The sequence below is a fragment of the Erythrolamprus reginae genome, chromosome 2 (genome assembly GCF_031021105.1).
Source record: "Erythrolamprus reginae isolate rEryReg1 chromosome 2, rEryReg1.hap1, whole genome shotgun sequence".
Classification (NCBI taxonomy): domain Eukaryota; kingdom Metazoa; phylum Chordata; class Lepidosauria; order Squamata; family Dipsadidae; genus Erythrolamprus; species Erythrolamprus reginae.
In genome coordinates, this window is record NC_091951.1 from 22,492,030 (window position 1) to 22,507,109 (window position 15,080).

The window sequence follows — 15,080 nt, forward strand, 5'->3', positions numbered from 1 at the left end:
CTTTGTGGAGCGCTTTCTGGTCAGCGTCCAGTTGAGACCACTCCTCCTCTGAGAAATACACGGTCACTTCCTCCAAAGACACAACATCCTGAACAAGGACACAAGTTTCCTTATTAACAGATAATCCCAAGAATAATGAGATAATTCCACCAATTTTAGGACAGAGGTTATGTGAAAAAAAATGAGCATTTCTGCAGAAGTCAGAATGAGACCTGTTAGTACTGTGTGTATAACTAGTTGGGTTTTCCAAATATGTAACGTAAGTCAGCAATGTCCGGTTAAGTTCTGTTCGAAAAAACTCCCTAATGTTATGTTCCCGGGTCTATTTGACCCGGACTGCAAATTGATCATTTTAGGTACTTATATTTGGTCTTTTTGAAAGCTTTTTTCACCTGGAAACAAGTTTGAACATTTCTGCACACAATGGAATGAAAATTGAACTGAAAACATTAATCCTTATTGGTTTATTTTGCACATAAATGTGCCTCCCCCCCCCCCGTTTTTGTGAAAGTTTTTTCAATTTATGGATAGTTTTGCTTGCAAAATCCATTCTATTTTACTAAAGTTGGTGTGGGATTGGTAGCTTGTACCTTTCTGAACATAATGATATGAAAATTGAACTGAAAAAAATGATCCTTATTGGTTTATTTTGCTCATAAATGGGCCCCCATGCTTATACTCAAATAGGCTTATACTCGAGTAGGCTTATACTCGAGTATAAAATGATATGGTCTTATATTCAAAAATAAACCAATAAGAATCATTTTTTTCAGTTCATTTCTATTTTTCTTATGTTTAGGATTGTTCAATTTAGTATATCAAAACTTTTGAGTTTATTGATAATTTTGCCTGCAAAATGCATTCTATTTTACTATTCTATTTTGGTGTGGGATTGGTAGCTTGAACCTTTCTGAACATAATGATATGAAAATTAAACTGAAAAAATGATCTTTATTGGTTTATTTTGCTCATAAATGGGCCCCCATGCTTATACTCAAATAGGCTTATACTCGAGTAGGCTTATACTCGAGTATAAAACAATAAACCAATAAGAGTCATTTTTTTCAGTTCATTTATATTTTTCTTATGTTCAGGATTGTTCAATTTAGTATATCAAACCTTTTGGGGGGAAATTCCTTAGGGATTTGTAGCCTTAAAAAATATAAATTGACACGAAATTCAAAAAGGATGGGGGGAGGGGATTTTTGATCAAAATAAAAATATAAGTCTCAATTTTTCCAGTTCAATTTTCATATCATTATGTTCATAAATGTTCAAACTAGTTTTCCAGTGGAAAAAGTTTTCAAAAAGACCAAATTCAAGTACCTAAAAAAAATCATTTTGATCCGGGTCTATATGACCCGAACAGAGTAAACGTGACTTTTTTTTTGCCAAGAAAAAAAATTTTCCCCCACCCCCACAAATATTTTTTTGATCATCAGCATTGTTAAATTGAGTAAATGAATGCCTAAGATTTTAAAGAATATTTCGGATTTGGAGCATAAAAAAATAAAAAGTGAAAATGGTTGCAAGCAGCCAAAGGGGGGGGGGAGGCCTTATTTCTGATGTTAAAAAAACAGTAAGAATCATTTTTTTCAGTTCCTTTATATTTTTCTTATATTCAGAAATGTTCAAGCTACCAATCCCACACCAACTCCAGTAAAATAGAATGCATTTTGCAAGCAAAACTATCCATAAATTGAAAAAACTTTCACAAAAACGGGGGGGGGAGGCACATTTATGTGCAAAATAAACCAATAAGGATTAATTTTTTCAGTTCAATTTTCATTCAATTGTGTGCAGAAATGTTCAAACTTCTTTCCAGATGAAAAAAGCTTTCAAAAAGACCAAATATAAGTATCTAAAATGATCAATTTGCAGTCCGGGTCAAATAGACCCGGGAACATAACATTAGGGAGTTTTTTTGCCCAGCAAAAACTAAGCCCCCCACCCCCACAAAAAAATTCTCATAGAGAGAACCCCTGAAATGATGAAAAGTCATGAAATTTCAAGTTCCAGATATGCAGGGAAAATGTTTTACAGGGGACTCAAACTTGGTTTCGGGTCACATACGACCCGAACAGAACAGCAGGCTTAAAGAAATTAGCATACTACCGCTTTAAGACCTGGTGTTGCAATCAGCTATAAGAGGGAGTCAGCAGCGTCTCTCTATCTTGGAGCCTGGAGCTTTGAGAGTCTCCTTGATATCTCTCTGATTCTATGCCGGTTTCTCTATATGACTATTCTATTATAAGAACTACTATGTATAGTAAGAACTGTATGTTCTAATGTTAGTCTGTATATTTATTGATTGAGGCTTGAATTGTTTATTTATTTATTTGTTTGTTTGTTTGTTTGTTTATTTATTATTTATTATTGATTGATTGATTGATTGATTGGATTTGTATGCCGCCCCTCTCCGGAGACTTGGAGCGGCTAACAGCAACAATAAAGCAGTGTACAATAGTAGTCTGATGTTAGAAATAATTAAAAGCCCATTAATATAAAAAAACCAAACATACATACATACCATGCATAGAATTGTAAAGGCCTAGGGGGAAGAGGGTCTCAATTCCCCCATGCCTGACGGCAGAGGTGGGTTTTAAGCAGCTTACGAAAGGCAAGGAGGGTGGGGACAATTCTAATCTTTGGGGGGAGTTGGTTCCAGAGGGCCAGGGCCGCCACAGAGAAGGCTCTTCCCCTGGGTCCCGCCAAGCGACATTCTTTAGTTGACGGGACCCGGAGAAGATGCACTCTGTGGGACCTAACTGGTCACTGGGATTCGTGCAGCAGAAGGCGGGCCCTGAGATAATCTGGTCTGGTGCCATGAAGAGCTTTATAGGTCATAACCAACACTTTGAATTGTGACCGGAAACTGATCGGCAACCAATGCAGACTGCGGAGTGTTGGTGTAACATGGGCATATTTGGGAAAGCCCATGATTGCTCTCGCAGCTGCATTCTGCACGATCTGAAGTTTCCGAACATTTTTCAAAGGTCGCCCCATGTAGAGAGCGTTACAGTAGTCGAGTTTCGAGGTGATGAGGGCATGAGTGACTGTGAGCAGTGACTCCCGGTCCAAGTAGGGTTGCAACTGGTGCACAAGACGAACCTGGGCAAACGCCCCCCTCGCCACAGCTGAAAGATGCTTCTCTAATGTATATGTATTGAGAGTATTGATTGCTGTATTTGTGAATGACTAGGATTGTTACTATGATATTTGCCTATTGTAAATACAGTAATGTTTATATATTTAATGCACGTGGTCTGGTTATTTGAAGTACTATTCCTATCTCTGGAATATTAACTGGATACCTTCATGTTTTTCTGTGTGCAAAGGTAGCACAGCTTACTCCTCATTCACCTAACAAGATCTCACCACTTTTGGGTTATGGACCAAATAAATCATGGTTTAATGAAGCTGGAAGTGTTTGGTGGGCACAAAATGAAATCCAGGGACCTTTTCCAATCTTTCTCCTCACCTGAAGTAGCGGTTCAGCTAGGTCTTCAGCTCCACCACAAAGAGGTGATTCCAAAAAGTCTAAGGACAGCTTCCTACTCTCTATGAGAAAGACAAAAATAGTGGAAGCAGGTTTGTTAAAGAGAGAGGCTCCAAAAAAGTGGAACGAAAGAATCAGCTAAATGTTGAAATCCCACCTCACACAGAAAGAGCTTTTCTTACCTTGCGTAGCGTCTTGACTTTGATCTTTCTGGAAGTTCTCCCTGAAGGTCAGGTGTTGAGAAGGTCTGGATGAATCTTTCCCTTCCTCGGGATTCCCAGTTCCAGCTTCCATGGATTTCTAGAGATGTGACACAAGTAACAAAGGAAGAGCACAGGGATAAAATTGAATTATCATACTGCACCTTCACACTAGCAGACCCCAATGTCCATGGCTGAAACTTGAAAGAGAATGGAAGAATGCTCCACATACATCCCCTGGGAGAAGAGATCAAATGCCCTCAGGAGTTAATAATCCCAGAAAATTATGCCACAAGGGAATTGACAAATCCAGAGGGATCCTCTTTAGAGTCGCCATGATTAAATTCTCCCACCTGCAACTCTTCTTTCATCTTTTCCTCGTCCTGGGTCAGCAAGAAGCCTTCGGCCAGGGACACCGCCTGGGAACTGGCCTCTGCTCCACACTCCCGCACCCATCTTGCCATCTCTGGGGGAAGGACCGCCAGCAATTGCTCCAGGAGCACCAGGTCCAGCATCTGAGCCTTGGTGTGTTTTTCTGGTTGCAGCCATTGACAACAAAGCTGGTGCAGTTGAGTGCAAACATCTCGGGGACGGCTCCCCTCCTGAAACTGCATTTTTCTGAAGTGGCAGCATTGGGCCTCTGAACTATTGGATGCCTCTTCGTGGCTTTTCTGCCCAGTATTTGCCCCATTCTTCCCACAGCTCCAAGGCTGAACAGCTGGAGGGCCTTTTCTAAGTTCTGCATCTGCTGGGTGTTGTCCCTCCATCCTCTCTCTTGCCTCTAATGCAGCACCAAAATGGACCAAGGATCTCCACAATTCTTTCTATTCACAAGAGGTCTGGCCAAATTTCCCAAGGCCATTCAGCTCCCTTCCCGGACAAGATAGTTAGGATTCTAGAAGAAGCTGAAAAAACTTTGAGCTTACATGCCTGAAATGGGGAAAAAATGGAACAATAGGGAAGACAGGGAAGGGAAGATTATTAAGGAAATAAATTTGTATGAACCCACCAAGGTCTGGAAAGGAGCTGACATATTATTAGTTAGCTGGCTCTCCCTACATAGGGGGTAAATTGCAGTGAACCCTTCAGGATCAATGTCTATCAAAATATTGGAAAATACATTTCTACACATTTAAACATATTTGTGAGTCGCCCAGAGTCCTATTGGAATTGGGCGGCTTATAAATACCACAAACAAACAAACAAACAAACAAACAAACAAACAAACAAACAGGTATTTCTGATTTCTACTGATTAGTTATTATTAAAAAATAATTTTTACTCTTATGTCTTATTATTTTTATACATTATTTTAAGCAGCAATTATACTCCTTACTATACTTACTATACTCTGTGAAGCAAATTGGGATGAAAGCAGGGAGGAGCTCAAGGCTTCCGTGCCAAATGTTGGGCTAGAAACTTAATCTCGTGGTTTCTAAACCTTGTGCTTTCACCAATGAACGAAATGGCTCCCTATGCTTAAACATTGTTTAATGTGATTTATAATATTTTATACTGTATTTAATATAATTTAAAAGATAGTTTAATATAATTTCTTTTTTTAAAATAATTTTTATTAGGAAGGGTAAATTCATATACATTGTAAACAGGCAAACGCAGATACACACAAACTTTTAATATAACTTCTATGCTTGCATAGTTAAGAACAAGTCCTTGCAAATGGAGTTGTAGACTTGCATGCAAAGCCAACAGGAGGGACTCGACGCCTCGCTCCTTGGAAGGGGGAGGGGAGGGAAAGCCCTTCTGGAAACGGGGCCAAGAAATAGGCAGGGAAACTGTCCAGGAATCAATACTGACTTAGAGGCACCTTTGCAAAGACGACGTCTCCTCCTCTCCCTCCATGCAAAGCGTGGAAATGCAGGTAAGTCCTCTTTACTGCGACCCTCGTGTTTTCCCCATCCCGGGGCCCCCGCAAACAAATGGTGCGCTTTGGTTTCTCACCTCCCTGGCACGTGGGGCGGTGGCATAGAATCGCACAGCTGATAGAAATAGCGAACAGCTTTTCAAATTCCCCTCTCCTGTCTTGGGAAAGACTTTGGCGCATGCTCAGTTCTCTTTTAAGACAGAGATAGGGAGGAAGGGAGCCCCCTAGAGGATCCTGTGCGCAAAGCTTGAAGGCCCTGCAAGTCCCCAGGACGTCGTGTTCCATGCGGGTCTGGTATGGTGGACATTAGATTAGAACAAATTTGGCGGCTTTTAAAACATGTTGACTTTAACTCCCAGAATTCTACAGCCAGCTTGCTGGACAATTCTGGGAGTTGAAGTCCACAAGTCTTAAAGTTGCCAAGTTTGATCTCTGGACTGGAAGGAAACTTTCCCTCTAACGTTGCCTCTCTAGACGGGAAGTGGCATCTCCAGCAGGCGTCAGTTTCTAGATTTTCCACTTTTTAATCTCTAAGAACCATCTGCGATCTTGCAAAGATTGAGAAAGTCTCTGTGGGAACTCAACAATCCCTTTACTCAAGATCAGCTTCTCTGAAGGGTCTCTAGGGATTCCCCAAAGGCATCAAAATTATTATTATTATTATTATTATTATTATTATTATTATTGTTTTATTAGATTTGTATGCTGCTCCTCTCCGCAGACTTGGAATGTTGTCAAAATAGCAGGGTGGTTAAGTGTCAATAGAATAGAATAGAATAGAATAGAATTCTTTATTGGCCAAGTGTGATTGGACACACAAGGAATTTGTCTTTGGGCAGATGCTCTCAGCGTACATAAAAGAAAAAGATGCATTTGTCAAGAATCATGTGGTACAACACTTAATGACTGTCACAGGGGTCAAATAAGCAATGAAGAACAATCAATATTAATAAAAATCTTAGGATACAAGCAACAAGTTACAGTCATACAGTGGCAAGTGGGAGGAAAAAGACTTAGTAAAAGTCAGGGACCGCCTTCTGCTGCACGAATCCCAGCGACCAGTCAGGTCCCACAGAGTGGGCCTTCTCCGGGTCCCGTCGACTAAACAATGTCATTTGGCGGGACCCAGGGGAAGAGCCTTCTCTGTGGTGGCCCCGGCCCTTTGGAACCAACTCCCCCCAGAGATTAGAATTTCCCCCACCCTCCTCGTCTTTCGTAAACTTCTTAAAACCCATCTCTGCCGTCAGGCATGGGGGAACTGAGATATTCTTTTCCCCTAGGCCTTACAATTTACGCATGGTATGTCTGTATGTATGTTTGGTTTTTATAATAAGGGTTTTTTTTTAGTTATTTTAGTATTGGATTGAATTGTTACATGCTGTTTTTATCATTGTTGTTAGCCGCCCCGAGTCTTTGAAATTTGGGTAGTCAGGGTTCCAGGTAACATCCAAATGTAAATCAGAGTCTAAGTCAAGGCATTGTTTAAAATTCCCATTTAATTCCAGAGCCATCCTGGCACCACCACAGGGAACCCAAATCTCACATGTCTTGCCCCCAACCCACAAACTTGTCACGTTGCTCACTCAGATTGTGCCAGTGTGGCAACTCCTTCCACTTCCACTCTGGTGGTGGACATATGATGGCCTTGAACTTCTTGAAAGAATGATTTATGTCTGCATCTGCTCCCTCATGAATTCACCCCTCCTGAGTTCCCATAAACAGATAATGTGGCAAGCCCCTGATTTATCTCCAACATCTGCAGCGGCTTGACACTTTCCTTTTGTCCCCTAGATTCCCACTGTCAATTGTTCACCCGTATTGGTATTCCTTTTGTTTTGGAAACAATCTAACTAACTTGGACTTTCCCAGCTGATGACCTTGGGTTGTCAGGTCTGTCTCAGGTTTTCAGTCAGCTCAACTGCCCGTTGCAGTGTCCCCAATGTCCCCTGATCAAACTTCGGATGCTTGGCAACTACCGTATTTTGGGGAGTATAAGATGCACATTTTTACCCCCCAAAAGAGCATGAAAACCTGAGTGTCTCTTATATACCAAATGTAGCCCCATCCACTCACCCCCATTCTTTGGTCTCTGCCTCAGCAATTTACCTCCTTGCAGCAAACAGCGCAGAGCTTGATTAGCAGAACAAGTGATTATCGGCCTCTCGACATACAAACGATTCAGCACAGGCAGCTAGAACTGAAAGTGTAACTAGTTGCAAGGAGGCAAATTGCTGGGAGGTGGATTGCTGGCAATGTTGGACTACTGAAACTGCAAGGAAGTAAGTCAATAACTATAAATGTCTATAGAATGTTCAAATTATTAGACTTATTTTTTTAAAGACTGCTTTATTATTGTTCTAAACAACTTAACAAAATGAAGCTTTTTAAAATAAATGCTTCACCTGAAGAGACCCGGTGCTATTCTATTTTCTTTTAAATAGCAGAGAATACTTCCAGAAAGCCACATTAGTTTTAAAGATCTTTAAATATGAAATGTAATAGTGTCTATATTTAAGAAAGCTTTCTGGCATTAATATACTGCCGTATTATCTCCGAGACCGCCTTCTGCGGCACGAATCCCAATGACCGGTGAGGTCCCACAGAGTTGGTCTCCTTAGGGTCCCGTCGACCAAACAATGTCGGCTGGCGGGACCTAGGGGAAGAGCCTTCTCTGTGGGGACCCCGGCCCTGTGGAATCAGCTCCCCCCAGAGGTTCGTACTGCCCCCACCCTCCTTGCCTTCCGAAAAAGTTTAAAAACTCATCTTTGCCACCAGGCCTGGGGTTCCTTAGACCAGTGTTTCCCAACCGGTGTGCCGCGGCACACTGGTGTGCCGCGAGACATGGTCAGGTGTGCCGCGAAGAAATAAGCTCAGCTTCTGGTCTCGCAACTTTTTGCGAAGAGAAAAAAGTTGTGATACCGGAAGCTGAGCTTGCTTCTTTGCGCCTTCCAAGTTTTCCAGCAGTTGCGGCGCCCTGCCCGGCTGGAGCTTCCCTGTCAGCAGGTGAGCTTTGGGGCTTGGTGGGAGGGCAGCGGGAGGGCGGCGCACGGGGGGAGGGTGATGGCGGCGGCAGCGGCAGCGGGCAGGAGCCATGCCGTGGGGTGGTGGCAGGGTGGTCCCTCTCTCTCTCCCCCTCTCTTGCTTTCTCTTTCCCTCCCCCCTCTCTCCCTCTCTCTTTCTCCCAGTAGCCGCGGGGCGACGTCAGGGTGATCGTCGGTGCCTCTGTTCCTCTGTTCCGGAGGCGGAGCTCCGGAACAGAGGAACAGAGGCACCGACGGCAGCAGCTGGAAATGCTGGAATTGCGTGGCTGGCATTGCCTGCTGGCTGGACCAGGACAGAGGCTCAAGCCCCACGTCCATGCCCAGCGCAACGCCAGAAATGTACGGCTTCTAGCCACCGCCGTCTGTGACTCCGTTCTGGAGCTCCGCCTCAAGCTGATCACCCTGCCGTCGCCCCACGGATACTGGGAGAAAGAGAGAGGGGGAGAGGGGGGAGAGAAAGAGAAAGCAAGAGAGGGAGAGACAGAAATAGAGAGAGGAAGAGAGGGGGGGAGAGAAAGAGAGAGAAAGATATAGCAAGAGAGGGAGAGAGAGAAAGAGAGGGGGGAGAGAAAGAGAGAGAAAGAGAGGGGGGATAGAAAGAGAGAAAGAGATAGCAAGAGAGGGAGAGAGAGAAGGAGAGAGGGAGAGATGGGGGAGAGAAAGAGATAGCAAGAGAGGGAGAGAGAGAAGGAGAGAGGGAGAGATGGGGGAGAGAAAGAGATAGCAAGAGAGGGAGAGAGAGGGGGGAGAGAGAAAGAGATAGCAAGAGAGGTAGAGAGAGAAAGAGAGAGGGAGAGAGGGGGAGAGAAAGAAGGAGAGAGAGATAGCAAGAGAGGTAGAGAGAGAAAGAGAGAGGAAGAGAGGGGGATAGAAAGAGAGAAAGAGATAGCAAGAGAGGGAGAGAGAGAAGGAGAGAGGGAGAGAGGGGGGAGAGAAAGAGATAGCAAGAGAGGGAGAGAGAGAGGAAGAGAGGGGGGAGAGAAAGAGAGAGAAAGATATAGCAAGAGAGGGAGAGAGAGAAAGAGAGGGAGAGAGGGGGGAGAGAAAGAGAGAGAAAGAGATAGCAAGAGAGGGAGAGAGAGAAGGAGAGAGGGAGAGAGGGGGAGAGAAAGAGATAGCAAGAGAGGGAGAGAGGGGGGAGAGAGAGAAAGATAGCAAGAGAGGGAGAGAGAGAAAGAGAGAGGGAGAGAGGGGGGAGAGAAAGAAGGAGAGAGAGGGGGTAGAGAAAGAGAGAAAGCAAAAGAGAGAGAGAAAGAGAGATAGCAAGAGAGAGGGGGAGAGAAAGAGAGAGAGAGAAAGAGAGATAGCTAGAGAGAGAAAGAGAGAGGGAGAGAGAGGGGGAAGAGATAAAGAGAGAAAGACAGCAAGAGAGAGAAAGCAAGAGAGAGAGAGAAAGAGGGGGGAAGGAGGGTGAGGGAAAGACAGAGGGAAGGAAGGAGGGAGAGAGAAGGAGGGCAAAAAAGAGAGGGAGGAAGGGAGAAACAAAGAGAGATGGAGAGAGAGGGGAAAGAGGAGGGAAGGGAGAGAGAGAGAGAGAAAGAGGGAGAGAGAAAAATAGAGCGAAAGGGAGGAAGAGAGATATTTTTTGTCCAAACTTTTTTTACACCCCCCCCCCCCCGCTCAGTGTTCCCCAGGATTTTGTAAATGTGAATAATGTGCCGCGGCTCAAAAAAGGTTGGGAAACACTGCCTTAGACCTTCACCCCTGACTGATGAATGCTTAGTTTGACTGCCGAATGAATGATATTGATAGTTTTTAATTAGAATTTTAATTGTTTTTTAAGGTATAATTGGATTGTTATTATTGTTTCCTGTTTTTCTATACATGCTGTGAGCCACCCCGAGTCCTCGGAGAGGGGCGGCATATAAATCCAATAAAATAAAATAAATAAATAAAATACTGCCATTTCTTCAGTTCTTTGCTATTTCTATGGGTCAGACACCCATGCAGAGAAATACATAGCAAACAGTGTATATCATCTGTACCGTTTTCTGTTTGTTGGGAGGCAGAGACCTTTTTCCTTGTTTTCCTTCCCCAAAGCTAAGGGGCGTCTTATACTCTGGTGCAGTGATCCCCAAACTACGGCCCACGGGACGCATGCGACTCGCTGAAGCTATTTATCCAGCCCGCGGCAGCACACAAGATTTTACACACGCACACCCGCAAAAACAATCCCCTGCGCAGTCTTTTCCAAGGCCGTGCAACGGAGCCGTGCATTGGAGTTGGGGGTGGGGAGCGACAAAAGTGCAGAGGCCGGCAAAGGTTTTTATTTTAAATGTCCCCATTTTCTTCTCCTGCTCCAATCCGTTCAAATCCGTTCCAGTCCTTCTCCCACTGCCTATGTCTACCGCTGGCGGCCGTTGTGGGAATTGAGACCATTACTACGAGTAAAGCTCTTTCCACACTCCATGCATTGATAGGGCTTCTCTCCTGGGTGGATTCTCTTGTGGGAATTAAGAATACTGCTACAAGTAAAGGTCTTTCCACACTCCGTGCAGGTCAATCGTTTCTTTCCTGAATGTGCCTTTTTATGAGAAACACACCCAGGATTTATGTAGTGTTTTCCTCTCCTTGATCATGGTATCTTTAGGAAGCCAACTTACTCAAGGAAGACCTTTTTTAACATCACTTTGTGATTTCTTTGTTTCATCCATTTGGTTGCATCTGATCTATAAATGTCCTTCGCTCCCCTTTTAAATGGACTGCTTGGTGTTTCTCCTTGCAATTCTTACTTTCTTGCCCATTAAAGCCTGGAAAAAGAAAAATGAAAATTGAAGCAAGAAAGGGGAACAATCCAAAAAATTATTCTGAAATTTAGCGAAAGAATCATAAATGTATTTAAGCTGTTTTGTTGGCAAACATGAAGAGTCCAAATGAAGATCATAGCAAAGATCCACGGGATCACAGCCCTGCACTGATCTTTGACCCGGGACGACTGCATGGTGCTATAGAATTCCAAAGTGCACTGGACACTATGTCATGCTGGGGCAGCAACATAACCCACCAGCTCCCACCTTCAACAAATGTCTCATCTCCACTTTATCTGCATAGCAAAAACTTTGAAAGTGAAAGTGAATTTCTGGATGGTAACATCTCCCCACTCTCAATTTAAGACTAATGACAAACTTGTTACACAATTGAGTATATCTTTAACAAGGGAACATCCCCCTTAGAGCCATCCAGTCTTGGTGCCATCAGAAATCCATTGACCAGATCCAGAAGGGAATACTGAATCCTAATAGGAAGAACCTTGCTCAGTACATTCTGTCTCTTCCTCAGAGTCTCGCTAATATCTTCTATGAAATGAGAACACTGTTGTTGTTGTTGTTATTATTATTATTATTATTTATTAGATTTGTATGCCTCCCCTCTCTGAGCAGAGGAGTGGATGACTCTTCTGCTGCATGAATCCCAGCGACCAGTTAGGTCCCACAGAGTGGGCCTTCTCCGGGTCCCGTCAACTAAACAATGCCGCTTGGCAGGACCCAGGGGAAGAGCCTTCTCTGTGGCGCTCCGGCCCTCTGGAACCAACTCCCCCCGGAGATTAGAATTGCCCCCACCCTCCTTGCCTTTCGTAAGCTCCTTAAAACCCACCTCTGCTGCCAGGCATGGGGGAATTGAGATACCCTTTCCCCCTAGGCCTTTACAATTTTATGCATGGTATGTCTGCATGTATGTTTGGTTTTTTATTATAATGGGTTTTAATTGCTTTTTGTATTGGATTATTGTTATACGCTGTCTTATTATTGCTGTTAGCCGCCCCGAGTCTCCGGAGAGGGGCGGCATACAAATCCAGTCAATAGATAGATAGATAGATAGATAGATAGATAGATAGATAGATAGATAGATAGATAAATTTATCAAGGTATTGAAGAGTAGTATCTCATTCTGAGTTTACTTAACCTAATCATGCTCCCACTCCCCCCCTTATTTTCACTTTCAGTTTTAGCACGTGACCTGCCTGCAGCCTCAATCAGCTGAGGGTCAGGAGCCTGGTAACCAGTTGCTTGGTTTAAACAGCCTCTGCTCTGTTTGCTGCAAGGAGGTAAATTGCTGAGGCAGAGACCAAAGGGTGGAGGTGGCTGGGTGGGTCTACATTTAGTGTATAAGATACACCCAAATTTTCACCCTTTTTTTACGGGTAACAAGGTGCATCTTATACTCTGAAAAATACGGTAATTATACTGAAAAGAAGAAAAGAAAGAAAAAAGGCACAGAATGAACTTGAATGTTGTATCATTTTCTTTTGTACCTTTGATCGTTTTTCAAAATAAAATTTCTGTACCACCCTTATTGGCAGACAAAGATTTTAAACTGTCTAGAATTCAGTACTTTTAATGAATGTTTGGACTCAATTCAATCAAATTGGATAGGATTTATAACAGCAGTAACCAAACTTTCTGGTTTGGTAGTCCAGCATCCGGGGGGAGGATGGGAGAGAGGATGGCTCTCTACAACCAGCAGAAACATGTTTGAGTGTGCAGCTCCATTTATGGAATCAGCTGGCTCACACATCCACCTAGAAACATAGAAACATAGAAACATAGAAACATAGAAGACTGACGGCAGAAAAAGACCTCATGGTCCACCTAGTCTGCCCTTATACTATTTCCTGTATTTAATCTTACAATGGTTATGTTTATCCCAGGCATGTTTAAATTCAGCTACTGTGGATTTACCAACCACGTCTGCTGGAAGTTTGTTCCAAGGATCTACTACTCTTTCAGTAAAATAATATTTTCTCATGTTGCTTTTGATCTTTCCCCCAACTAACTTCAGATTGTGTCCCCCTTGTTCTTGTGTTCACTTTCCTATTAAAAACACTTCCCTCCTGAACCTTATTTAACCCTTTAACACAGGGGCCCCCAAACTTGGCAACTTTAAGATTTGTAGACTTCAAATCCCAGAATTCTCCAGCCCACACAGCTGGATGGAGAATTCTGGGAGTTGAAGTCCACCAGTCTTAAAATTGCCAAGTTTGGGGACCTCTTCTTTAACATATTTAAATGTTTCGCTCATGTCCCCCTTTTCCTTCTGTCCTCCAGACTGTACAGATTGAGTTCATGAAGTCTTTCCTGATACGTTTTATGCTTAAGACCTTCCACCATTCTTGTAGCCCGTCTTTGGACCCGTTCAATTTTGTCAATATCTTTTTGTAAGTGAGGTCTCCAGAACTGAACACAGTAGTGTTCCCTCGATTGTCGCGGGTTCGAACTTCGCGAAAAGTTTATACCACGGTTTTTCAAAAATATTAATTAAAAAATACTTTGTGGGTTTTTTCCCTATACCACGGTTTCTCCCACCCGATGACGTCATATATCATCGCCAAAGTTTCGTGTGCCTTTAATAAATATTTTTTTTAATAAACTTTAATAAATAAACATGGTGAGTATTAATCTGAATGGTTGCTAAGGGAATGGAAAATTGCAATTTAGGGGTTTAAAGTGTTAAGGGAAGGCTTGGGATACTGTTCATAGCCAAAAATAGTGTATTTACTTCTGCATCTCTACTTTGCGGAAATTCGACTTTCGCGGGTGGTCTTGGAACGCATCCCCCGTGAAAAGCGAGGGAACACTGTATTCCAAATGTGATCTCACCAGCGCTCTATATAAGGGGATCACCTCTCACACAAATGGAGATTTCCGTGTGAGCCTGCTACTTGTGCAATTGGAACTATGTCCATATACTACTTGAGCAGCCCACTTCCAAATATGCCATAGTCTAGGGGTTGGGGACAACTGGTTTAAAAAGACCCTTTGACAAATGTGGTGGCAGTGGTGGAATAGGTTCAGACTCAAGAGGCTTGTTATGTAGCAATGCATGTGAAAACAAATCTCAGCTGCTAAAGGAACAGGATGTGTCCCTCACACACTAAAAGACTGCAAGCAACAGCCAACAATCTGGAAAGAGAAATCAGACCTCTCAGTTGAGCCTTCCTCAGACAAGCAAGGATGGGAAAGGCAGAACAGCCAGAGAAAGGCAATTTATGGATGCATATCTAGGAAGGTACTGTTTGAATGATCACTCAAGTGGTAATTGCATGAGATTTTAGGCCAGTATATGCAGTGGTCGGCTGACTACAATTCATTTGCTCAAATTTACAGAAGTACTGAAAAAAGTGATTTATGACCATTTTTCACACTTACGACTGTTGCAACATCCCCAAGGTCACCTGATCAAATTTTGGATGCTTGGTAACCGATTCATGACAGTTGCAGTGTCCCTGGATCATGTGATCGCCTTCTGTAACCTTATGACAAGACAATCCGATGGGGAAGCTAGATTTATTTCACAAGTGTTAGTGAGTTAGCAACTATGGTGATTTAATTAAGAAATGTGGCAAGAAAAATCATAAAATGGAGAAAAAATATTTAAAAACTAGGTTTTTTTCTCTCCCATTGAGATCCTTTTCTGTCGTTCCGAGTCTTCGGAGAGGGGCGGCATACAAATCTAAT

General features: G+C 43.1%; 1 protein-coding gene across 1 annotated transcript in view; it reads right to left on the minus strand.

The window, feature by feature from the left end:
- Positions 1-15,080, minus strand: part of LOC139159958 (zinc finger protein 721-like) — a 40,622-nt gene that overhangs the window by 6,287 nt on the left and 19,255 nt on the right. Inside the window, exon 9 of the mRNA XM_070737452.1 lies at positions 5,662-5,665. Within this exon, the coding sequence (XP_070593553.1) occupies positions 5,662-5,665 (4 nt within the window). The remainder of the gene's footprint in view (positions 1-5,661; positions 5,666-15,080) is intronic.